The 25919-nt window shown below is 48.2% G+C and overlaps 2 protein-coding genes and 1 long non-coding RNA gene across 10 annotated transcripts in view; 2 read left to right on the top strand and 1 right to left on the bottom strand.

Annotated features, from left to right (window-relative positions):
- The first annotated feature begins 795 nt into the window (after positions 1–795).
- GTF3A (general transcription factor IIIA) lies at positions 796–12122 on the top strand. The gene is made up of 10 exons (XM_032496807.1): positions 796–900; positions 2324–2605; positions 4756–4856; positions 6180–6276; positions 6654–6742; positions 7731–7804; positions 9065–9145; positions 9745–9974; positions 11058–11117; positions 11860–12122. The coding sequence occupies exons 1-10, from the start codon at positions 796–798 to the stop codon at positions 12097–12099; spliced, it is 1359 nt and encodes a 452-aa protein (XP_032352698.1). The 3' UTR covers positions 12100–12122.
- Positions 12064–24176, bottom strand: MTIF3 (mitochondrial translational initiation factor 3). The gene is given in 6 exon segments (XM_006195992.3): positions 12064–12202; positions 12204–12320; positions 13222–13379; positions 14619–15079; positions 20525–20687; positions 23661–24176. Coding segments are annotated over 4 exon segments (789 nt in total). The 5' UTR covers position 15079; positions 20525–20687; positions 23661–24176; the 3' UTR covers positions 12064–12148.
- Positions 15073–25919, top strand: part of LOC106730729 — a 37510-nt gene continuing 26663 nt past the window's right edge. For 3 of the 8 annotated variants that reach the window (XR_001367190.2, XR_001367189.2, XR_004325788.1), the window contains exons 1-3: positions 15073–15904; positions 17201–17376; positions 23600–23708. This is a non-coding gene — a long non-coding RNA (uncharacterized LOC106730729). Of the gene's footprint in view, positions 15905–16365; positions 17377–23599; positions 23709–25919 lie in introns of all 8 variants that reach the window. The other 5 variants (XR_004325789.1, XR_004325790.1, XR_004325791.1 and 2 more) reach the window with 5 other exon arrangements.

Below are 25919 nucleotides of genomic sequence, written 5' to 3'. Positions count from 1 at the left end.
ACACTGGAGGACTGTCTACTCAGTGCTACAGAACAAAAGGGCTACCGAAGTTTACAGGCAGAAAAGATGGGTGGAGGCTGCAGTCATCAGGAAGGCTTCTTATCTAGAGGGATCAGGACTTGATCTGAGCCGAGAATCATGCCCTGGGTAGGAAGGGGCCTGGTGGGGGCCTGAACCCAGGGACCCCATTTCCCACCTGAGTGCTGTTACCTGAATTGCAGGATAATAGCTGAGAGGAATAAAAGTGCTTTGCAAATACCTGTCTTGCAAACTTAAACCTTTCTAGTCTCGGTCACTTTAGGGAAAGACTAGAGGTGGGAGAGTGTAAAAGGAGGAAAACTGCTGAGAGGCTGTTCCAGGCATCTAGGTGCAGGGCAAAGAAAAGCTGGAGAGAGGGTGGGGGGGGGACCGAAGAGACAGCACAACAGTGGTCCAGGCCAGGGATGGGCAGAGGAACCGGGAGGCTCAAGGTCTGATTTCCCTGGTGTGGGTGGGGGCCCAGGTGTCATCCCTTTCAAAAGCTCCTGCTGAGTCTAATGTGCTGACAGATGAGAACCATAGTTCCATGTTTTCGTGAGTGGGAGACAGAATCAAAGGGCCATTGACAAGAAAGAGGGAGGCGGAAAGGTGGAGGGAGGGAAGTGTAGGCAGATGGAGATGGTGAGATTGTTTAACTTGCAAATAATGTTGAGTTGGAGGTGACCGTCTGATGTTAAAGTGAAAAAAAAAATCCACTCTTGTTTAGAAATGTGGGACATTGGAAAACAAGGGTAAACTGCAGAGTAGAGATGGACAATGGATCAGTTCATAGAGAAGAAAGAGAAAGAAGGAAAAAAGCACAGCCTGATTCAGCTGCCTTATGTGCAGAGCTGTCAGGAGAACTGGGAGTCGGTGTTAGAAGTACACGGCTCAGGGGGCAGCATGTTATTTCTTAAAGGTGAGAAAAGAGATTCAAAGAACGTTATCCAAAGTCCTAGTTAGGAAATACAGAGTTAGACTCCAAGGTCAGGGGACCGAGGTTAAAGTCAGTGCCCTCCCACTGCAATACATGACATCAGAGGGCTGAGCACGAAAACATGGGTACAGAGAAGAACAATTGTTTAAGGAGATGGGAAGTCAGGAAGGCAGGAGGAGAGCCATGGGGGCTCAGTAGGGGTCAGGAGGCCAAGAGAAGGGAGGCTGCTGAAGGGATTTACGACGCACCCTCACTACGTCCAGGGTGCAGTGGCACAGGTAGAAGACAGCCAGAACCAACACCAGGGAAACCACTGAAGACATTCTGAGCTGTGGGAGGGATGTGTGTGGGCCTGTCCTCTGGAGAGGGGCAAAGGAGAAAAGCAACAGGTGGACGCATGTCCCAGACACCCTCTCCCAGTCTTTGTGACACCCAAAGAGACAGGCTATTAGCCTCATGGAAGCCCTGGCTTGTTTTCAAAACTGCACTTCTTTACAGGGACTGCTCATCGCTTTCAGACAAAGGCTTGCCTAACAATTCAGAGTGATGCAGGATGTGAAAAATACACACCTGGCAGAACATCAGATCATCCATCCTTTCACTGTCATCCTCTCCCAAGGATGTCCTTTAAACGTGTGGTCCCCGTAAGCCAAGATACCTGTACCATTCAGGCCTCTGAACAGTGCTTGTCAAATTCCAATGTGCGTCAAGTCACCTGCAGACCTCTGATTCAAGTAGGTCTGAGCTTCTGATTTCTAATGCTGCTGCTGATCCGCAGACCACACTTTGAGCAGCCAAGACCCCAAACTTGTCTGCACATTGGAATCACCTGGGGAGTTTCCACACTTTGGATTCCTGTTTCCTACCGCCAGAAATTGTGATTTAACTGGTCCAGGATGTGTTCTGGGCTTGGAATTTTTAAAAGATCTCCATGTGATTCTAACCAAGATTAGGATGCACTGCCCTGGGGCTTGCAGAGGAAGGCTGTAGAGAGCGTGCAAGAAATGAATCTATGAAGAAGACAAACCCAGAATGCAGTTAAGAATAGGATAGTTTAAATCATGCAAGGTTGGTACTTTGATGAGGGTAGTGGCGGACAGGAACGCTTTTAAGCGGTGCCCCAAGATCCCTAGAGCCTGTGGGTCGAGGGAGCCTTTTGCTGGGGGAGGAGGAAGCCTAACCACCCATTTCTTGCATACGCTCCTCCCCCAGGACGGGAGGGGCGGTGGCCGGCGAAGGGCTTCCCAGAGCGTGCGCAAACTCGGTTCGCAAGGGGCCTCCCGGAGCATGCGCGAACGCGGCGCCGGCGCTCCAGCCCCGCCCCGCCCCGCCTGCGCGCTCCCGGAACTGTACCTGGGTCGCGCGTAGGGCCCCTCAGGAGCCGTCCGCGCAGGTTCGCGGCACGTGGCTCAGCACGTGGCTCAGCACGTGGCGGAGTGCCTGACTCCTGGAGCCCTGGAGCCGCCGGCCTCGGTCGCCGAGGCGGTGTCGTCTCTGACCATCGCCGACGCGTTCGTCGCGGCCGGCGAGAGCCCGGCCCCGCCGCCCCGTGCGCCCCCTCGGAGGTTCATCTGCTCCTTCCCCGACTGCAGCGCCAATTACAACAAGGCCTGGAAGCTAGACGCGCACCTGTGCAAGCACACGGGGGAGGTAACGGAGCCGCAGGCGTGGCCGCGGAGGGCGTGGCTTCCGGGCCCAGGGATGCGTGACCGGTGCCCCGAGGTGGGCTCTGCCCCGGTGCCGCGCGTGGCTGCGCAGGGTCGCAGGCGTGGCGCTGCAGGAAGCTTTCAGCTTTGGCGCCTTGGAGCGCAGAAGCGAACCAGCCCTGCCTTAGGTTAGGGCTGAGCCGAGGAGGTAGCCAAGAAGTTCTAGGGCCGAGATATCCTCGCCATGGGCTCAGGGCAACCCTCTCCCCTTCCTTGATCTTTACTGGTGGCCAGCCACCACACCTCCTCATAATCTGTAAATATGTGCACGGTTGGAATACCCCACTCCCCTGTTTTAAAAGGCCCCGCCTCCTGGGACCAGAAAGGAAGACAGCTTCTAAGCACTGTGCTTGCAAGCAGCACGTGTTCTTTCGTAGATCAGTACGATTCCAGGCCGGAGAGAGCAGCGACCCCAACAGGCATGGCTTCTGCGGTCACAGACCTTATGCTTTAAGCAGGACAGACAAAGGAATAAGTAGGACTGAGACGCAGGGAAGAGAGGGCTGCTGGAGGGTGGTCAGGAAAGGCCTCTTTCTTGGCCTGAAAGAGAAAGAAAGGTTCTAGCCATGCAGACATTGAGGGGAAAACAGAACTACCAAGGTACCGCGGTCCTGGGGGTGGACGTGGGCCAGCGTGACCAGGTTGGGGGTCCATTCCAGAGGAGGCCTGAGGAGCAGGCCTGCAGGATCCTTTGTCAGCCAGGGTACAGATGGGTTTAGAGCTTGGATTTTATTTTGAGGGCAGTAGGAAGCATTTGAAAGTTGACAGATGAGGAAAAGGAGGCTCATGGAGACCTAGGAATCTGCCCAATTTCCTGGTTTTTGGAAGAGTCTGGCTTCTCCCTGCATCCACTGAAGGCCCTTAACCAGGGACCTGCAGCCCCTGCCTTTGCTCCTGGCACCCATGTGACTCACAAGACACACCTTCATGTGTCCTCATGCTCCCGGGTCTCCCACCCTCTACAGCACTTGAAGGCTGACCATTCCGTCCTTGGGACCTTCTCCAACTCATTTCCTCTTCTTCACTGACCCTTTCCACTGGCTCCTCTTCTACCCTCGATTTTATATACCCCACCCGGCTCTCTCTTGGCATCTTACCTTGTGACTGGCTTCACTCATGACATGTGTTATGCTCTGCCTCCCTGTCCCCCCCACCCCAATTCTGGGCTCTCTGACCAGTGTGCCCAAATTAGAGCTTACCTTTCTTTTTACACTCATGTGCTGTGTTTATGATATTGATACTACCAGCTTCTTTCATTCAGGCTGGACAACTTGGAGTCACAAATCTCACAGATTAATTTGACAGATATTCCTACTCCCCGTGGGCTGCGCAGAGTTCTGTGGGTCTGCCCCAGTAATCCCGCTCTTCTCTTCCTGTCTCTTGCTCTGCCACTGGTACTGTCCAGTGAGGCCTCGGTGCCTCCTTCCTGGACTGTCATGGGACATGTTTTCCATAGTTAAACATGCAGAAGTGGTTCTACGGGGGATGTGTTTTGGCTTTCCCTCTAGGTTCAGAATGGAGCCCCGTCCTCCCAACTGCTGGGTCCCCAGTGGTGGTTGCACTTGGGGTTGTGAGCTGTTTGCTGTGCCCTGGCACCTGGGAGCTTTTTGGGGTGTGATGCACTCTTCGGTGGCTGTGCCCGGCATTTGCTGAGCACAGACAGCTGGGCTTGTCCAGGATGAGGCAGAGCCTGCATGTTCCTCTGCCTGGGGATGAGAAGATGCAGAGGGCGGGATCTGTGTGCACAGGCCAAGCTGACAGCAGACGGCAGACCTTTAAGAGGGCTTAAGGGGGCCGCTGCTGAAGCCCAGTGTCACGTTAGAACCAGGTTCATGATGCTGTCCCATGAAGGCTGCCCGCCCGTTTCCTGTGCTATTCATAGCGCAGAATCTGCTGTAGCAACTTTGTGAGAGGTCGTGGCATTTCTGTAGTGTAACCCCAGGTGAGAAAACCTTGTGCCGGTCACTTAACTGAGCGGAAACCACCTCTGCAGACCGAGGCCATGGCTTTGCCTACCAGACAGTTTAGGGCTTTACATCATCCCAGAGTTACTGCCTCAGGCAGGACTGACGTGCTTCCCTTCCGTCCTGCTAGAGACCATTTGTTTGCAGCCATGAAGGATGTGGCAAAGCCTTTGTCCGGGACTACCACCTGAGCCGCCATGCCCTGGTTCACACCGGAGAGAAGCCCTTTGTGTAAGTGGAGAACCGTGCAGGGGTCAGGCTTGGCAAGTAGACCTGGTGAGAAAATTGGACCAGGACTCACAGGATGGGGAATGTGGCACTGTTTTTGTGGGCATCTCCGGACGTGAGCGGAGTCAAGGTTTGGAACAGGTGGGAGAGAGTAGGGGTCTTGGGGATCATTGCGGTGGTAAGTCCAGGGATGAGTTCATCTGAAGTTCTCAAGTTTGCATTCTCTAGTTTCCCTTTAAAGTACGTACGGGGGCGGGGGTGTAGCTCAATGGTAGAGTGTGTGCTTAGCATGCTTGAGGTCCGGGGTTCAATCCCCAGTACCTCCAGTTTAAAAAAAAAAAAAAAGGAAAGAAGAAAAATACATACCAAATGTGAAATCAGCCTCAAAAAACACACAGTTCTGACTAGATGGAAAACGGTTCCTTGTCAGTTTCTGGGCTCTGTATTGTCAGGGTCTTTCTGAACTGATCAGCTGCTGGGATAAGAGAAGCAGGAGAAAGTGGAGCTTTCATAGTTGATCTTGTATCTCCTTCCATCAAGCCCCTGCTCCTCTCCCACACCAGCATTAATTTTATTCTTCTCGGAGTTGCTGATATATCTCTGAAAGGGTGGACATACTGCTTTTCTTTTAAATCACCTACTGCTTTAAAGCAGTGGATCTCAAATGTGTGTGCATCAGAATCACCTGGAGGGCATGTGACTTACGGTTCTGCTCTAAATATCTCTTCATCTCTAATGATAAGCTGAAGCCAGGTTTCTTTTTTTTTTTTTTTTTTGAGGTCTTTTTGGTAATGCAGTTTGTAGTGACATTTCAAGCAAAATTAAAGTTATCAGACTCTGAACTGAGAACAACTTGAGCATGATTTACATCTAAGCAGGGTTTGGGCTTTTGGAACTCGTGTTTTTCTCCTTTCCCTCTGCCCAGTGTACAATGTCTGGTGCACGATGCTTCATTCCAGAAGCCCAACCAGGAACTGCATCTCCTTACGTGTTCATCACGTCAAAGTGGGGGGGCCTCCGTGGTTCAGCTTCACACTTCGGAATTTGCTGGAGACTCTTTTATACTGTACTTTGGAATATTTAACTTTCATAAAGTAGGAGGATATGTGCATCTAAGAATTTCTCTTACTTTGGTTAATATTTTGAATTTTTAAAAATTTTTATTTTAAAACTTTTTTGGGGGGGATCTAAGTACTGATTTATTTATTTACACAGAAGCACTGGAGATGGAGCCTAGGGCCTTGTGCGTGCTGAGTGCGCGCTCTGCGGCTGAGCTGTATCACCCCGTGGTTTGTTAATGTTTTGGTTTATACAATTTCTTAACAGTTGTGCAGCGAGCGGCTGTGATCAGAAGTTCAACACAAAATCAAACCTGAAGAAACATTTTGAACGCAAACATGAAAACCAGCAAAAACAATATGTGGTAAGTATGAATGGTTTTGTACGCTTACCTTCTTTGAGTATTTTTACGCTTGTTGCCTGTGTTTCTAAAATTTTCATAGACCAGATTTTGTCTGTCAGGTGTCTGAATTTAGTCTGCCAGTGGCTATAATGGTTTACTTTGAAAACAAACCTTTTTTGCTAATTAAAGTATACTATCGGTAGACTACCCCAAATGAAACATTTTTACTCTTTCAAAAGTGTTACTCTGTAAAGCTTCTTGACATAGAATTTCACAGTAACTGCTTGAAAGTAGCAAGTGTGTATGTAAATCTCTGTAATATTTTAAAGGACTCTGTTACGTCCCTTTCTTTGATTTTTTTTTTTTTTTTCCGAGACTAACAAACCTTTACTAAACAGTGCAGGTTTGAAGGCTGTGAGAAGGCCTTCAAGAAACACCAGCAGCTGAAAAGCCACCAGTGCCAGCACACCCACGAGCCGCTGTTCAGGCATGTGCTTTGTGGGGAGCCTCGTGAATTTGAGGTGGGGCCGAGATTAAAATGCAGAGGTGGGGCACGAACGTGCAGAAGTGGTTTTTGCTGACGTGTTATACATGGGGGCGTTCCAGAGGTTTTAATTTTGCCTTTGTTTCTCTAAAAGAAGTATTTAATGTGTTTCAGAATAATTTGTGAGACTAGTACAATTGTGGTTAATCTGGAAGGGAAGGCTTATGGCTTAATTGTTCAGTTAGAGCCTCTTCAGTGATAAGCAGTGTCATCATGAAGACACCAAGTATTCCTTCCCTATAGGACAAGGTAACGGGGGGCGTAGCCTGCATCAGGGGGGCTTCAGGAAGAGCAGGGAACGGTGACCGGCCACGTTGGAATAGACTTGCAGAGGACGGCAGGGAGTCCTGGCCACGTTGCAGAGGCCTGGCTGGTTGCTGTGTGCGTGGCGGTGGTGGCCCTGCCTACCTGCCGGCTCCCCCTGCCCTTTGCCGGAGACTTGCAGCCTGCCCCTGCCCCTGCCCACAGGTCTGCCACCGCTTCTTATGCCTCTGGTGGCTGGAGCACGGAGGTGGCACGTGCTTTTCACGGCTCAGCAGGCGCGGGTGCCTCCGCTGCTGTGCTCTCTTTTCACACTGTCCCAGGGCAGCCTCGTTAGGAAAACTAGACACGAACACTCCAGAATGACTAAGGTGTTCACCTAAGCCGTCTCTTTGTAGCTATGAAAACAGAGTATATTTTCTGAAGTCTAAAGACAGAAACTGTTTGATCACATAGGCAAAAAAGAAAAAAAAAAAAGTAACGCCTCCTTCTCTGTTTGTTCTGCCCCAGGCAGGGCAGATGGCTTGACTTTCGCCTGCGCCTGGGTCTGAGTTTGCGACCCTGTTTTTATGACTGGTTTGGCTACAGGGACGGGGGCTGTGGTGGGGTGAGAACAAAGCGCCGTTTACTCTCAGTGGAGCGGCTGCTAATTCGTGTGTTGTTAACCCAGGTGCACCCACGAGGGATGCGGAAAACACTTTTCCTCCCCCAGCAGTCTGAAGCGGCACGGGAAGGTCCACGAGGGTAGGTACCCGCGGGCTCCCGCGCTGGCTCTGTCTGACGCAGCGCCGGAGAGGGCTCGTTAAGTCCCCGACCGCTCAGGTCCGCTCTCAGAACAACACGCTGCAAATCCATAGGCAGGGGCGCTGATCTGCCAGTTCAGGTTTTACCTTCTGGAGTCTCTTCCCTTCGCTGCCCTGTCGCGGCGTTCAGCTGTGGTGCTCTGTGGCTTACTGCCGTGCCCGCTGACGCTGCAGCCCCAGGAAAGAACTGGGGCTCCAGCCGTGGCTTTGCTGCTTCGGTTGTTTTTAACCTCCTCTCCCCCTTCTTCCCCTGCCTGTGCTGGTCCTGTCCTTGTCGGCGTTCAGAGGGCTTGGAGTATAGCTTGAGGTTTTGAGAGTAATCACTGTAACTTTTTTTTGAAAAGACTTAATTAAGCCAACTGCTTGAATCTTTTATCTGTTTGAGGGGTCTTTGATACTGGTATTCCAATTTCTCAAGTCCCAGAACTTATATGACTTTTTTTTTTTTTTTTTTTTTTTAAGCAAGAGACTAGTAGCTGAGGGCGAGAGGCAACCTGCTTTTAGTTTCTATCTGCTGTTCAGTTGGGTGGACGTCAGGCTAGCTGTTACACTGACTAATCCAGTCCTGGTGCTTTGCACCATGTCAGTTTTTGTTCACAGAGTTTTTCTCTGGGATCTTCTGTTTCCTTCCTTAGTTGCTTTTTCTTCCTCCTTTTTTGCAGCATGAAACTGACAAGATACTTTAGAGGAAGCCTGGGGGTGGGCATGTTATCCTTGGTGGTTTATGAAGGGCAAAGGACCGCAGAACTCTTGCTGAGTGAAAGCAGCAGCAAGTGTAAAGTAGGGAGGGGAACGGGGCCTTGAGCCCAGAGGTGGGGTGGGGCTGTCACAGCAGCTGGGAGCCCGTGTGCCGGGGACCCAGCCTCCTGAGAACAGCAGCGGGGGAGGGCATCCTTCTTGGGAAGCTGGCTGAAAGGACCGCCTGTAGAAGGACTTTGCCATGCGGTTGTTTGGTTTTACTACAAAATAAGCTTTTCTCAGTTTTCATAACTACCTCTTGAGACTAACAGGATAGAATAGTGTTGGGAGGTTGGAGAAAAACTACACAGCATGTGAGCTTCCTTATAGTCTAGTTTTTGGGGGATAATTTGCTTGTGTTTCATGATGATTATTTTCCTTACAATCTAACTGTGACTGGTGTTGATACTGAATATTCACAAAAGGCAATGCATCGATCTGTTGTTTTTTTTTTTTGAAATAGGCTATGTATGTCAAAAAGAATGTTCTTTTGTGGCAAAAACGTGGACAGAACTTTTGAAACACATGAGAGAAACTCATAAAGGTGAGGCAGACATGAGTGGCGTGACATAAACATTTGCCCCTGCAGCGCTGAGTGAGTGCTTTGAAAGAGTGAAATATGAAACATGCGCTTTAAGACAATAGTTTCTATATTATGTTTTGTTAAGTGCTTGTACCTCAGCTGTTTGACAGATGAGCAGAGAGACCCGTGGCCCCGGGTTCTGGAAGGGCCGTGCCAGGTGTCAGAGGCCCTGGGCGCCCCTGGCATTTTTAAAGGCTCCGGCAGGTGGACAGTGCCCGGAGGCACTGGCAGGCATTCTGTGGGACAGTTTGGGAAGCAGTGCCCTCTGTGTTGGATGACAGGGGAGGAGATGGTCTGTTCAATTCTCTCCCCTTGCCCACAGCCCCCCGAAGAATCCCTGCCCCTCGGCAGAGGAACAGTGGCTGTAATCTGAGAACTGGGGAGAATTGAAACAAGCTTTCAAGCAGTGAAAACCGGGGTTAGTTTCCTCTGAAATTCCTGATTTACGTGCGATCATGAGGTTTTTGGCATGGAATGCATTACTGAATATATTTGGTATTAATTTCTCCTGTTTGGCAACACCTGGGAAATGGCCTGAACTTGCCTGTCTGCTCCACCAGAGGAAATAACATGTGACGTATGCCAGAAGACATTTAAACGCAGAGATTACCTGAAGCAGCACATGAAAACTCACGCCCCAGAGAGGGACGTCTATCGGTGTTCACGAGAAGGCTGTGGCCGCACCTACACCACCATGTTCAACCTCCAGAGCCACATCCTCTCGTTCCACGAGGAACAGCGCCCATTTGTGTGCGGAAACGCCAGCTGCGGCAAGACCTTCGCCATGAAAGTATGTGCTCCCCTCCAGAGGCATCCTCAAAGTCCGTGTGTTCCCCGCCAGGGTCCTGGGAGCCCTGGACGTCAGGCATTGTCCCAGGCGGCAGGTGGAGGGTTGGGGGCAGGGCTCTATAACCTTTCTGTCTTGCTCCAGCAGGAGTGCCTCTTAACTAAACTCTGCCAGACAACCAGAGATGCCAGGGCCAGTGGTTCTCGGACTGTGGCCCCTGGGCGGGAGTGTCGGCAGCACCAGGGAACTTGCCAAGATGCATGTCCACAGGCCCCACCTCAGACCCCCGAATCAGTGGCTCTGGGGATCAGCCCAGTAATTTGGGTTTTAACGAACCTTCCAGGTGGTTCTTATGTGGCTCAGTTTGAGACCCAGTGGCCTGTGGTACCCTGTGCTGTGTGTCAGAGCTTGCTGATGGTTTGGGTGTCCTCTGGACTGCCATCTAGGGATGGAGAAGGGAAGCAGGTGGCAAGGACGTGAGGGACCACAGACCTTTGGGACATTAGTCTCGATTTTGGTGTGACTCGAATAGGTGAGGACCTGGCACTAGGTGGAGGGGCCTGTGTAGTCCTGCGGACTCGCACCTGGTTGGTGCTCATACAGGCACCTGCTGTGAGTTATAGTCAAGACTGAAGGCAGGAGTGAGGCTAGCCCAGCACAGTCTAGACCATGAGGAAGCCACTTGGAGCAGATGGTGGTCAGCGTTAGGACCAAGGACAGCAGGACTCGGGTCAGATTTTCCACTGGCATTTGGGAGTGCTGCTGACACAGATCCAGTTAAGGAATTCCCTCAGAGCTGGTTGTGTTCCCCCCCACCCCACACCCTCTTACTTGGGGAAGAACTAGGAAGCCCCAGGTGGTAGAGACTACGAATTCCTGACCTCGGTCCTTGGGAAAGGCGGTGATTTAAGTCCAGGATTTAAGGAGTAATTCTGCGCCAGTGGGGGGATCCTTTTAGGCAGAGGTCAAACCTTTAACAGAACATGAAAAAGAAGGCTGATAGTTTATTTAAACAACTCATGGGGTTTTCATGTAACAGACACCAAATGGCAGATTTAAATTTTTTTTCTTTTTCCTTCCTTGTAGCAGAGTCTCACCAGGCATGCTGTTGTGCACGACCCTGACAAGAAGAAAATGAAGCTCAAAGTAAGTGGAGACAACTTAGCAAGCCTTTAGTTTTTACACATAAATTGCCTAAGCCAGATGCAAGCTGTGTAGTGTTTTCAGCTCCTCCTTCCTGTGTGAGTCTGCACTACTGCTGAGCGCAGTTGTGTGGACTTCCATGTTCTCTTACGACTGGTTTTGTTGTGTGGGCTGCAACAGTTGTACACGTGATAGGTACACAATTCCAGTAGTTTGGTTTTGCTTTCAACTTCCAGTCGTCCCTTGGAGTCCACGGGGAATGGGTTTCAGGACCCCCCAGGGTACCAGAATCCGCTGGTGCTGGAGTCCCGTGTATAAGGTGCTGTAGTGCAGTGGACCCCTGAACAGCATGGGACTGTGTGGGGCCACTTGTGTGTGGATTCTTTTCAATAAATACGTGGTACAGCACTACGTGGTCTGCAGTGGAATCTGGATGTGGAACTGTGGGTACACAGCGTTGGCTGTAAAGGTATACGTGGATTTTTGACTACATGGGTGTCAGTGCGCCTGACTCCCCCCAGTTGTTCAAGGGTTAACTGTATTTGTATATAACCTGCACACATAATACCTAATACAGTGGAAAGGCTATGTAAATAGTTGTTGGCACAAGGCCAAATTCAAATTTTGCTTTTTGGCACTTTCTGGAATTTTTTTTTTAGTATTTTTCATCAGCGTTTGGTTGACATGTGGATGTGGAAACACAGACATGGCGGGCTGACTATATTTGTTTTCCTTATTCCCAAAGGTGAAACCAGCTCGTGAAAAACGGAGTCTGGCCTCTCGGCTCAGTGGGTACATCCCTCCTAAAAGGAAACAGGACCCAGGCGTGTCTTTGCCTAGAAACGGAGAGTCACTGGACAGCACTGAAGGTGGGGTGCCCTCCGCTGTTGTGATGCTGAGCCCAGAGACACACCAGCCTGCTTTGTTTGAAGGACCACAGACCACCCAGTGCAGTTATTTTCTATCAGAAGCATGTTTTTATTAAAATCACTGGTGCGGAACACCGGATTCTCCATCGTTTCCAGTTTCTCTGTTCAAAGGGTCTCCTCTTGGGGCCCCCTGAGCTGCTGTAGACACTGTCTCTTCCTTTCTGCTCAAGGGACGGAGAACACACATCACAGCCTTTCCCCCTCTGATAGGCTGTGGCTTGGATGAGAAGGTAGCTCTTCCAGGCATGGTCTGGAGTATCTGATTAAATATGTCCTCCTACAAAAGGAAGGCAGCCAAAGACTGATTTAAATCTAACACCTCTCAGTCCTCCCAGGGTTAACGTCTAATACCCGTGAAGACCAGCAGTCTTGAATTGCGCCTGTTTATGGGATTTGCTAAATCAAACCTGGTACATACCTGGTTCGGCTGATCGAAACCTGCGCAATAACTAGGCTAATGTGCTGAAGGCTTGAGAGCTTTAAATCCCCCATCATGGCACTGAGGGGCTACGTCTGGCCCAAACCACCCCCACAATAAGTACACAGTGGCGGGTCTGGGCATTGGCAGCGCATCTGCTTGTCCCCCAAGCTGTCAGCCCGTGTAGTCCCCAGCGCTCACTCAGAATCCTTGGGTGATCAGACAAACACAGACACTCGGTCAAGGAGGTTCTGGACCAGCTCTGCGGGGCCCTAGGCCTCTGATTCTGGAATCACTGGAATAAATGCTGCCTTTTAGCTGCTGATAAATTACATAACTACAGAAGAGAAACAGCTATTCCGTAGATTTGTCCTGGGATTGTAAATATACACACTTTCTAGAGGACAGGCTGACTTTGCATGTACTGCTTCTCCTAGGCATTTATAAAGAGGAAGCAAACTTGAGAAGATGAACCCATAAAGCTTCTAGTTCTCCTATATAAGTATTACACATTCTACAACTTGTAAAATAGTATAAGGCCCTTAAATTAGGAAGTAGAGTGTTTCTACAGGGCAGAATATTTATGCTACAATGGAAAAGGTCGTGTGTACACAGAATGCTTGCATTTTGAAAAACAAATTGGAAAGCTAGTACCATCGCTGGGTAGAGTTACCAGTTACTCGGCCGTTAACGTTTTCCAGAGTCTCTGCAGCTGTGAGCTCAGAAGCCAGAAAAGCCGCCCCGGCCGGCTTCCACTTACCGTTTTGCTTTCAGGCTCTTCCGCACTCTTCCCTTTCTTCACGGTAATCTGAACTCTGTAGTTTTTCTTGATCCACTGCTGAATCTGTTTAGTCTTTGTGTCCAAATCACGTTGTCCAATATTTGAAGAAAAGGTCAGCTCCTTTGTCAGAGTGGGCCCTGGGTGGGGACAGGGAGACTTGGTGCTAGTCTGCGGGCCAGCCCCGCGCTTCGTCTCACGCATGTCCTAAAGCCTTAGGTCGATGCAGGGGCCCCTGTGGTCCCCTCCTCTGACTTGCCGTTTCACACGCCAGTAAACACTTTTAAACAGAGGAGACAGACACAAAGTAAAATAGCAATTTTTTATCTGCCACGAAAGTTTCAATATGAAATACTTCATTTATTGTTAACATTGACGAAAGAACAGGAATGGTCCTTGGAAAGGAACCAGTTAATCCTTGTTTTTCTTATTTTGGGTGGTGGGTAACAGGTGTTTATTATATTTTTTTCTTTATGCTTTCTAATTTAAAGTAAAAAAGTAATTTTTCTAAAAAGGAGTTCTTTATTAACACCTCCTTGCTTCCATTCAGCTCCTACCAGCTGATCCGAGTCCTCTGTCAGGACAAGGGGGCGCCTTTGACAGGTCAGCCCCTCAGCCAGCTTTGAACCAAGCTCCTTGGACTGTTCACCTTTTTTTTAATGTGACATGGCTTGATGTCCTTGTCACCCTAGTTGGCCTCTGCTGGGTATTTTTTATTTTTCGGTCAATACCCCTGTTGTTAAATGTGGTGTCACAAAGCTGACACACAGCCCCACTGTGGCAGCTCTGGGACCAGCCTTCCGACCTCCTCACTTACTAGGAATCGTGAAAAACAACATGGGTTTAAATGACAACTGCATTGCTAGGTGACCAGCAAAACATGTAAACGAGTGTCATTACTGATACTGTAACAGATGGGCATGGGGGACGCCCTGAGTCACTTCCGAGTTTAGAAAGTGCTTCCCTGTAATTCACTGGGCACCTCCCCTCTAGTGATGAGGGGGAGGAGGAGGAGGGCACAGGACGAGTCCAGGAACAGGGGCTCGCACAGTCTCTTCCACGTCCCTTCCCCACGCCTGCCTGTTACTCAGCTGCCTGGCACTGCGAGGCCACGCTAAGGTCAAAGCATCACTTTGGTGGTATTCACCTTGTTTTCCCCTCATTTGACACAGGTTTAAAGGAAGAGATAATGGACACAGTGTAGGAAGGAAGAAAGAAAAAAGAGTAAAAGGAAGTGAAGGATGGAAAAAAGGCACTGGAAACGGTGGTGAAAGTGCCAGTGTTCCCGTCTTCACTGCCCCGTAGTCACAGGGCACCGACAAAGCCAGTTAAACTGCTGACAGAGCCCGAGGAACCCGAGCAAGCGGCAGAGCACCTACTGGGTCTGGGCTTGGCCTTCTCCAGCTCCCGCAGCCGGAGCCGCTCGTGGTGGATCTGCGCGCCCGTCAGGAGCTGGTACTTCGGGGGCTCAGCACCAGGGTCCCTCCGCACCAACCGCAGGTCCCGCTCGTCCATCAGCCGGATGACAGTCGCCCGGTGCATGTGGCCCAGGTCGTTGCCCTGCTCGTCCAGCACGTGAATAATGCGCTCACTGATTTTCCTGCCAATGTTACTGAAAGCTGTGTCATCCTTTTTTTTCTTTTTTTGTTCATCTCGAGTGTCTTCCGTACTAAAGGCTTTTGCGTAAGTTAGGCAGGACGGTCTCGGGGCAGAAGCAATAGGGGACGGCTGTGCTGGGGCCATCTTTTGTACGACATATTTACCCCAACAGCTTCTAATGCAGTTATTTTCAGTCTTTGTGATTTGTAATGTTAACCTCTTTAGAAAAAGAGCAGCCATCCTAAAAAGCAGGGAGAAAAGTTCATTAAAAGTCAGTCATTTATTCCCGTGGTTTGAGACTCTGGCCCATGGAAGGCAACCCTGGAGCCTGGGGGAACTGTCATCTGTGAATGTGAGCCTGAGAAGTGTCTGAAAGTGTGACGAGGGGACCTGTTCATCTCATGCAGGGTTTGCTGAGAAACACCAGAGACTCAAAGACAAAAGAGGTATGTGCAGCTCGTTGAAAAGGAGAGAGAAAAGGATATAGTGCTATGGAAATTTAAAAAAATCATCTCATTTGACTCCATTTACCATGGTTTTCCAGTGCCAACTCCAAAAGCAAGTATTATCCTAAGGGTTTATTTAGGATGACACAGTACAAAAAATCCCTGGGGATTCATACACACCTGCCCAAAAACTTAATATAATGAACAATTTATCAATATATCTGGTGGCATACAAAAGAACAGAATACTGTTATGGGAATGGAGCCCCTCCATGAAGAGGGCAGACCCACTGGAAGAATTAGGTGGGACTCAGAAAGGAACTGCCCTGGCACTGAAGTGCTGACCTCACAAACGACAAAGACCACCCACCAGGCGGGCGAGGCATTCCTACTGAGTGTTAACGCAGCATATGTGGTGGTGCTGGTTTTACCTCCTGGCTATGAGCGCTCTACGTGTAAGTGGCATTTTGATTTTTTAGTTGCTTCTCTGCTAAGGAGTAGAGTGTCCCTCCTTCCATCCACAGGTCAGGTGAGCCTGAGAAGTGTCTGAAAGAGTGAGGAGGGGACCCGTTCATCTCATGCAGGGTTTGCTGAGAAACACCAGACTCAAAGACAAAAGAGGTATGTGCAGCTCGTCGAAGAGGAGAGAGAAAAGGATATGGTGCCTTAGATAATGCTTCTCAAAGAATGCTCCCTGGGTCACCTGCACGAGCATCACCTGGGCTGTTTGTTAAGCCTGGAGATTCCCTCTGGTCCAGATTTGATCCCACTGGGCTGCATAACCCACTTCTCCTACCCTGGTCACCACCACTCACATCCACTGTTGACCAGTGATGGGGGAAAGGAATAGGAAATTGAACAGAAAGTGATGGGAGGTGCACACTTCCACCTCCCTCCCTCCCTGGTTAGATGCTCTGCCCCGACCTCCCCCTGGACGCACCCTGTGGAGTCACCGCCTACCCACTGCCTCCACTTAGACACCCAGCAGTCACCCTCAAGTCAGCGTGGCCACAATTCCCCACGTCCTGCCACTGCTCCACCAAGAACAGCCAAGTGATCCCTGACCCTTCTTTTTCTCTTAGCAGCTCATTAGCCGGGGCCTCCTGTTCACCCTCCAAAACTAACCAGGGTTCAATCGCTTCTCACCTCCTCCATGGCCATCGCCCTGCTCCCAGATGCCACCATCTCTCACCTGGACCACGGGCACCATCTCCTGAGCGCTCTCCCCTCCCCCTGCCCCTGAGGACTTGTCACCCACATAGCACACAGAGGGGTCCTTCAGAGTCCCTGTCTGCTCCCAGCTCACTCAGGTTAAAGCCAGGCCCACGTAAGAGCCTCCAGCACCCAGCCCGCTTCTCCGCTCTCGGTTCCAACCTCCAAGGCCTCCTAGCTGTTCCTTGTAAAAGCTGAACCCACCATCCCTCCTCTGGTATGATCCTTTCCCTAGGGCAGACGTAGGTTCCCTCACTTCCGGTCACAGGGAGCCCTTCCCTGTCCACTCTATAAGAGGCACACCCCATCCTTTCAGACCCATTTCCTTGCCTTTTAAAAAGATTCACTGCTGATACATATTTGTCTACACATAACGTTCACCATCTTTCCTCACTCCAGTGGCAGCTTCATGAGAAAACGTTATTTGTCCATCTGGTGCACTCCTGTGCTCCTAACACTACCGCCTAGAGCCTGTCCCAGGACGTACAGCGGCCTCAGTCCCCAGCACGGATGCCCAAATCCGCAGATGCTCGAGTCCCTGATACTAAAGGCTGCAGTGTCTGCCTGTGGTCTCCCGTGCACTTTAAATCGTCTCAGGATTACTCTTGGTAACTGATACGATGTAAATGCTGTGTAACTAGTTGCCGGGCACGACATACTCAAGTTTTGCTTTTTGGAGCTACCTGGAATTTTTTTTTTTTCCAGTATTTTCAGTCACAGTTGGTTGAATCTGTGGATGTGGGGCCTGTGGATATGAAGGGCTGACTACGTGTTGAATGAAAGCATGAGCCAAAGGGAAACACCAGGAGGGAGGCGGTGTCCTTGGGCACGTAACCCCTGCGTCTTCAGATGCGCCATCCCCACCGACCACACAGATGCTGGTAAGTGCACACTTCCTGTCCCCCGCTGGCATTTCAAATGTCCACCGACCTTGGTGAGATCTCCTGAGGCAAAGCTGTTTCATCCACAGTGAATGAGTTACCTGACAGTCATGCACTGGGGAGGACTCCAGCTGTAGATGTGTAAAGGCACTAAGGTGGGACTGAACTGGGTTTTAAGTAGCTGAGGTACTGTCAACAACAGTCAGATACTTGTTGGTGCAGGAAGCCCCCAAATCACAAAAGCAGAAAAGTCAGAAGAGACGAGAAAAGACTTTTTTCCATTTATCATCAGAAAAAGAGCAGCGGCATCAAGTCCCAGATTTCACAAAGAGTCAGCATGAAACTAGCAGCCCGTGTGCCCTGCGCCCTGCGCCCTGCGCGCTGAGCCATCAACACGTCACACAGAATGTATTCTTGTCAAGTGCAGGATTTTTTAAAACAAGGAAGCAAATAAACTAGGCACAGGAAAAAGATGAAAAAAAATTCAAGAAAAGCCCTGAGGTTTTCTTAAGGTTGAAGACACAGTGATTTCTTTTGCCCCTATTCTTCCTCATTACTTCTCAAATTTTTATAAGGAAGAAGTATTTTTATATTAGAAAATAAATTATACTTATTAACAAAAAATTTTTCAGAAAAATGATATATGTATTTTTTAAAGCTTTAAAAGCACTTTCCAAGAAGAAAAGGTAAAGGATAAAAAAATAGTATTTTTTTTTCAAAAAGTCTTTTACCATTATTCAAATTTTAAAGGGCTTTAAATTTTCTTGATTTATACAGCAATTACGCTTCAATACTAGCTTGATTTTGGCTTTAGATCAGCAAAGTTTCTTCAAAATAAGCTTTTCATTGATAAAAATACAGAGTTAAGAAAATAACACCTATGATATTAAATTTGAATTGCAAATATCAACATAAATTCAAATAATGGGAAAACTTATTAGAAAAATTCTCAAAACACGTACCGAAAAAAATTGTATAAGAAAGCTCTAAGCTTCCATCACTCAGCTCCCGGATTAAGCACGTGGCCTGACGTGTTTCCTCTTCCACCAGCGCTACTCCCCGCCCCCAGCATCGATGAACTATTTCCAAGTAAATCCTGTCTCGCCAGTAGACACTTCACTACGTCATCTCTAAGAAGTGGGGACTCTTATCCTTTTAGTAACCACGAGAACATATCCCAACCAATAATCATCCCTTTCTATCATCAAATACCCAGTTTTCAGATTCCCCCGATAGTATTATCATTTTGTTTACATTCCATTTACAGTTTGGTAGCAGGAAGAGACTCCCACTGGCCAAATGTGTGATAATTTAAATGTAAATGACTGAAATTCACTTCAACACACTGGATATGCAAAAACCTATTTAAAAAAAAAAAGATAACTTGCCACAATTGTATGTGACTGCTACCCTGACTTCTTACTTTGGAAATCGGTAATTAAAGAAAAAGAACTAAGCGTTTACCCCGCCTTTTTGGGGAGAATTGTAATCATCCCCAGCTGATGAAGAAAAGCATTCTTTAGAGTAGAATGCCAGCTAATACATGGAGACGAAAAGAAGTAATTTTAAAACCACCATTTTGCCACCTCCAATCAAATCAGTGATTAGGAAAGACAGAGGCAAAAATCATTAAGTAAAAAGCTGATGAGGAAACAAGGTATTCAAGTAACGCCAAAGGGTGGCTCAAGGAATACTTCCAAGTTGAAATGGGAAACACACACTCTGGCCGCCACCCTGGTAGCAAAGGTCAGGTCGGCATCTGACACCCCAGTGCATGAGTCTTAAAAACCATCAGTGTCACTGGGAACTTGAATGAAAAGACTAAGGAAACATAATTATAAAATGCAGTGTGTTTGACAAAAAGCAACTACAAAGACACGGTGAGATAAAGGGAGAAAATCCACATACGGACTAGATTCATGATGGATTAGATACTGTCAGAAAAGTACTGTTAATTTTTGTAGGTGTGAAAACGGCATTCTTAGGAAATTCTCAGGGGAGTGTCATGACATCTGCAGCTTACTTTGAAATCATTCGGCACAAAATATAAATGTAATTATGGCACCACTTACTGAATCTAGGTTACATTTATGTGAGTGTTAGTTATTAATCTTCCAAATTTTCTGTATGTTTACATTTTTTCATACTTAAAGTTTTTTAAAAAAGAGTTAACAGTGAGGAAAAAGTTCAATAGTCATGCCAGTATGACTGTTCCAGTCTGTGTAAGTTGTACATTTACTATAATTTAATAGACTGGCACCCTGGCTTTATATATCTTAAACAAATATTCCCTTCTTGATTTTTAAGTCTAAGTGAAGCTTACATCTAAGGAACTTTACAAACTTAACATCCTGATTTTTTTGAAATGCAAATTGCCTTAATTTCTCCATCTGGTGCTCATCAAGTCTAAAAGTGTCTTGCCATCATAAGCGGTGATGGTTCAGTTTGAGGTAAATGTGTACGATTTTTTGCTAACCACTGGTTAATAGTTAACATGTCTGTTTCAAAGAAGTGGTTCTCAGAAACTGGTGACCTTCCAGCATCATCTGGGGATGCTTTTTTCAAAATACAAGATGTTTCATCACCTCTCTCCTGTTAAGAACCTTTGGGGGTTAGGATCCCCCAGAAAAAGATGACATAAAAGAATGAGTAATAAAACATTGTAAGGTAAGTAGGTCCAAGTAGTTTAAGCTAGGATGTCTGGGGTTACCCTTAGCCTCTCAAGGCTGATGCAAAATAGGGAGCCACATTCTCTGCTGAAATTTCCCTGCTGAAATGTCTTTGAAACCTCTGTCAAATAAATAACAGGCTGAATGAACCAAATCACAGTCTAAAATCTAAATCAAAATCGAAATGCTTATGTTCTTATGACAATACTGGGACACTGAGTCCCTCTTACTCCCATGCTCCTTTCTGAGACATCCACAAATATTTAAAAAGCCAGTTATCTTCAAGTCAGTTACATAAAATATGCATAATTTTATAGAATGAGGTTGCCATTTCTGACTTCACAATTATTCAGACCTGATGGATCATGCTTTGCTACTAGAGCTGCATCTGTGGGTAGTTTTAAGTTCAGGGGTAAGTCCACAGTCTGCAAAGAAACACGTATTTTCTTTCTTTTTATTCCCCCTTGTTCTGTACCTACTTGAGATCAGATCACTGAAAAACTCCACTCCTCCAAGTGCTGGAGGACGAAGTGACAAGCGCCCCGGAGCCCCTCTACGCCTCTGTGCTCGGTCCGTTCTTGCACCTCCTGCTGACTTCAGTGCTCATTCCTTTTCTTGGACCTCTTCGGCAGCACCTTTCCCCTAGGCAGATTTCAGAAAAAGTGTTGATTATGTTATTCCAGATGCGCAGAACACAGACTAATTTCAGTGTTTGATCCACATATTCCGTAAGAAATAACTCAGATATTAAGCCATAAAGTGGGCAGTTGTGCAATAAACATGTGGTACTTCCATATGCCGTGTGTTTCAGGTGAGCTTAGGGCAGTGTCCTTTACATTTTCACATTAGTCTTCAGTTGTCCAAAGTGAACCATATTCTTTGAGGACTGCTATCGAGTCCAAGCTCACACTGCTCGTGACAAGACAGGCCAATAAACTGAGAGACAAGTTGCTGCGGCAAGGAATAACGACTTTGTTTGCAAAGCCAGCAGACTGAGGACTAGTGTCCCAAAGAACTATCTTCCCCAAGTTAGAATTCAGACTTCTTTTATACTAAAAGGGGAGGGGATAAAGTCCTGGTTCTGGCCACACTTGGAGGGGTGGTGCTAATTTCTTCCTTCCTGCAGTTGTTTACAGGTGGGCCTAGTCAGGATGTTTCCTGTGAGCTAAACAAAGATATTTTAGCTTAATGCTCATTACGTGGGCGAGGGGTTCCCAGGGATGGGCCATTATGTGTAATTTAAGCTAACAGGCAACCTCCCTTTGGTGATTAACTCATAATAGAACACAAAGGTTCTTCCCTATTATAGGACTACTTTCCCCAACTTTTATTATGAAAATGTTTAAAAGGTAAGAAAGGTTGACAGATGGTACAGTGAACAACCCCCGTACCAGTCCCCTAGATTCCACTGCTGCTCTCCCTGGTTTATCTGCCCATCCATCTAGTCCTCTTTCCGCCCATTTAACTTATGCTATGATACATCTCAAACTTAGCTGCGATCATTGGTACACTTCATCCTGAAACACATCAGCATGCATGTCAGTAACTAGAGTTCAATATTTGTTTACCATTTCTTTCGTTTTTGAGGCAAAATTTACATATAATGAAATGTATGAATCTTAAGCATATCGTTTGACAACACCTCTGTAACCAAACTCCTATCAACATGTAGAAAATTACTATCGCCCCAGAACGTTCTTGCATGCCTCTTCAAGTCACTTCCAACTCCATCCAGAGGCAACAAATGATTCTTCAGATTGTTTTGCACCAGACTGTTCCAACATTTCATTTAAATGGAATCGAACAGTATGTACTCTCTGTTGAAAGGCATCTCAGCATGTTTTTCAGACTCATCCAAGTTTGTAGGGTTTATCATCACTTTGTTCCTTTTTACTTGTGAGTCGTGTCCCAGTATATGAATATACTGTGGTTTTAAAATCATTTCCTGTTGATGAACACTTAGGCTATTGCTACTTTTTGCTAACATGAATAAAGCTGTTATGAACATTCTTGGACCAAAAAAAAAAAAAAAAGGTGACCAAATGATTACTGCTCCAGAGGACACTTGCAGGAGGCACTGATAATGTATTTATAAGGAAACTGCCTGTCCTCTTAAGAAATTAAGTTGTTTGCAAGCATGTTGAAACTGAAGAGATGAAAATAATATATTGGTTCACTCGTTGCTTTTCTTTCCTACATCGCTGATACTGTACATTGGTATCTCATCCAGGGACGTTGGATCAAAAGTTTCCATGGATTCCAGTGGACTAAATAATTGTGAAATTCATTTTGCCAATTCCTGTGACTTTAAGAACCCTCTCTTGCTCCTTCCCAAGGAGTTTCACTAAGTCCTTCTGCCTGCAGCCTCCATCCGTCCCACCTGCCCCATCCTGGCCTGGGCTGAGCACTGCGGTCACCAGGCCTTCGTCAGGCCGTGCAGCCCGCTGCCTCTGGGGTTGTTCTTACCTAAGGAGCTCAGTACTCTCCACACTGAGGTTGGCTGCTTAAGAGCTAGAACACAGATTTGTGACCCTGGAAAAAGCTAAAGTATGTCTTGGCCAATTAACTACATTTCTTCCTTTGGCCATAATATTTTGTTTATTTTTTAGTTATTTTTTTAAATGAGCCATGCAGAAAACATTTTAAAGTACGCTTTTAAGTCCTGAGCTAAAGATTCCATACTAAAAGTTGTACTTATTCCTGTATATTAACCTTCTAAACAGTCACCTCACCTTCCAGAACTCCCCATCTCAGCGACCAGCATCGCAGTCCACCCAGAGCCACCTCGCCTTTTCCATGTCTGCTCTCCCTCACTCTCATGGCTAATCCAACACAGTCTCCTTCATTTTACTTCCTAATGCCAATCAAACCATCCACTTCTCTCCAAAGCCACTGTCACCACCCGAGATTAAGACATCTTCCCTCTCGTTTGGATTCCCATCAGTCTCCTAACTAGGCCCGTATACCGCCAACTCTACAGTCTCCCCTCTGCGCTGCTGGTGCTGTCACCACACCCAGTGCCCTTCCACTTTAAAACCGCCAGGACTTTAATAACCAACAGCTTTCAGGAGGACAGAAGGTCCCTGCCACCTCTCCAGCCTCATTCTGTACCAAACTTCCTTTATGCCTAAACCACTCTGGCCTTTCTGATCTTGAAATGCTCTTCCCCTTGACTTAGGGAACCCCTTTCCTGCCTAGCGCTATCTTTCTCAGGGCATTCCTCTGGTCACCTCCAAGGCTAAGCCAGATCTCCCCTGACCGCCCCCCCACCCCTCTTTGGTCGTTGAGCTCAGCATTAAGTGCTTCCACAGTCATCTTTCCACGACTGTAATTTTGTGATTATCTTATCACCGTTCCTCTCCTTCACTAGACGGTAAGGTCTACGACTCAGGGAACGAATCTGGATTATTCTTTAGTGATTCGTGCCTGCCACAGCAAACAATAACTGATGTTCCAGACCCCTCCGCCCTCTGTACTTTCTAACACTGAAGCCTCTTCTCACGTGTACTTGGAACTGCGGCTCTTCAGTAAGAAAATTTGTTTACTTCTTTCAGGAGTCTTATGCCGTGAAGCCTAGCAAATGATAAACGGGAGAAAAGGAAATCCCAGGATCACCTGACGATCCTCCCACCTACGGCCTCCTTCCGCGTAGGCAGAGAGCAGGTTTGTACATCACCTCGTGCCGCAGGAAAGCCAGGTACCGAGGGCTGGGCCCCCCGCGCGGAACTGACCGGTCACCTGCACCTGCAGCGGCCAGGCCCGCCCGAGCCCCGCCCCCGCGGCTCCTGGGCCGCAGACGGACGTAGCGGCGTACGGCGTGCGCGCGCGCAAGTACGTGCGCGGGATGGCCGGGCGGAAGGTCCCGCGGACTGAGAGCCGGGGGCGGGTCTAGGTCCTGCGGCTCCGGGATGCTTGGGCAGCGGCTTGGGTTCAAGATAGCTTTCCAGTCCGGCCGAATCCCCGACGCCGTGGCAGGGCCTGAGGGGCCTCTCCGCTGGCGGTTGGGCGGCACTGACCTTCCAGGGACGGGGACGCGGCCCAGCGCAGTGCCGCGTCCTCTGCAGGCACGTCCCGAGGACCCCGTCCTCCCGCCGCAGGCCCCCTCGGCCGCGCAGCGCCTTTCGCCCTTAGCTTTACCTGTGCGGGGCCGCCGATTGGTAAGGTTTGGCAGAAGGAGCCTGCAAACGGGCTCCGCGATGAGACCCTTTCGCCTTCCGTAGTGGGAGGGGCTTTGTCTCTAAAGGAAAAGTGACGTGAGGGGGCGCGTTTTTCCGGCCAGGCTTAAAGTCCTCCGACAGAAAATGCGTAGGGCGAGGGGAGGTGCTTGCGGCTGGTGCTGCTCACCTGGCCTGCGGCGGCAGAGGCGGGGCGAAGACTGGTGTGCTGGGTCGTGAGGCGATCAGAGCATCCCTTCCTTTGGTCCGTTACGTTGACGCCAGCCTTGGTGTGGCTGCGTCCCCACTAGGGCATAGATCATTCATACACACTCTTTTTGTTTAATAAAATACTATTTTGATGTGATGCTTAATAAATTATTTCATAAACGTCTTTATAATTATTGTGAGTTTGGGAGCGCTGCCTCTATGTGCAGGTGAGCAGGCCGACTCGGGAAGGAGAGGTTCCCCTCGGGTCCCAGGTAAGCTGCGCGTGCAGGTTCACGTGGTGCGGTAACCGGAAGAGCTCGGAGCGGTCAGCGTTTAACCCAGGGGAGACCTCCCACGTGGGTGTGTGGTTTGTGTAGACTCCAGAGCAGTTCTAACTGTAGGTGCGCACCCTGCACTTGGTTGCTCCCCTGCCTGCTGGGGTCCGCCCCCGCCCCTTTCACCTCTTCACTAGGAAATTCCACAGTGGCGGGGTGGGAATCTATGATCGTGACTCCGTAAAGCCACCTGGTTAGATAATACTTTGATTTATATGGAAGCACACTGCATTTATTGGATACTTTGTAGTCCAGCAGAAGACGTCCCTTTTTTCTATTAAACAACTCACATCACTCTTTACCTCCTTCATTACTGATGAGGAAGCTAGTTCAGCCTTAAATAGCTCCTTGAGAGCAAAGACAAGTCTCCGTTTCCTCATCAAATCCACGGCGTCTGGCACAGTAGATACTGAATATTTGTTGAAGCAGTAAAGTGGTAAAGCCAGAAAAAACTGACCCAAAGGCCAAGGTTAGTGTTTGTATATTGGCCTTTTCCAAATTAAACAAGAATTAAGAGTTTCATTTTAGTCAACCAGAAATTCTACCATTTCCCTGTGTGCCTGCCGGCTCTGTTCTAAGTGCTTTACCTCTATAAGTCATTTAGTCCTCAGGAAAATCTAATTACCCTGTTTCACAGGTGAGGGAGCTAAAGCATGAAGAAGTTAAATAATTTGCCCAAAGTCACACAGCTTGTAGCAGGGTCAAGATTTTAAAACAAAACAAAACAAAAAAGTAGTGCCAGAGTTGGTGTTCTTAATGCTGAATGTCCCTTACGAAATGAGTGCTTCAGTGGAGTTGAGTCTAAAGATATTAAGTGAAATGTGTGAAGATACTAAGTGAGATCTCTTCTCTTGGCCTCTGCTTTGACCTCCGACTGGAATGGGATGTGGCAGCTTTTAAAGAGTCCTTGAGAATCTTGGGCTCAGCTCCAGTGGTGGTGGACTTTGAAGACCCTTGAATAACAATAGTAGAGCTGGCAACTGGCTCTTTGAGGACCCTTCCTGTACTTATGGCCTCTGCTTGCTAAGGCACCCTACTGGGTTTGGGGATGTAATAGGACTAAGTCACAAAGCCCCTGTAAACTATCTGATTCCACATGTGCACAGAATGGGACTCAGAAGTACATAGAGCTTTCCCAATTGTTACTGTTTCTACTCGTAATTTACCAAAAAAAA

The sequence above is a fragment of the Camelus ferus genome, chromosome 14, assembly GCF_009834535.1.
Source record: "Camelus ferus isolate YT-003-E chromosome 14, BCGSAC_Cfer_1.0, whole genome shotgun sequence".
In the NCBI taxonomy this organism is placed as follows: domain Eukaryota; kingdom Metazoa; phylum Chordata; class Mammalia; order Artiodactyla; family Camelidae; genus Camelus; species Camelus ferus.
This window is presented reverse-complemented; position numbering and strand designations above follow the sequence as displayed.

What these genes read in the sequence shown, in the direction of transcription:
- GTF3A (XM_032496807.1), top strand. Translation starts at nt 796, where the DNA reads ATGGATCAGTTCATAGAGAAGAAAGAGAAAGAAGGAAAAAAGCACAGC. An exon ending in ACCCACGAGCCGCTGTTCAG is followed by an intron (nt 6,743 to 7,730) that starts GCATGTGCTTTG and finishes TTGTTAACCCAG; the next exon opens with GTGCACCCACGAGGGATGCG. An exon ending in GCACGGGAAGGTCCACGAGG is followed by an intron (nt 7,805 to 9,064) that starts GTAGGTACCCGC and finishes TTTTTGAAATAG; the next exon opens with GCTATGTATGTCAAAAAGAA.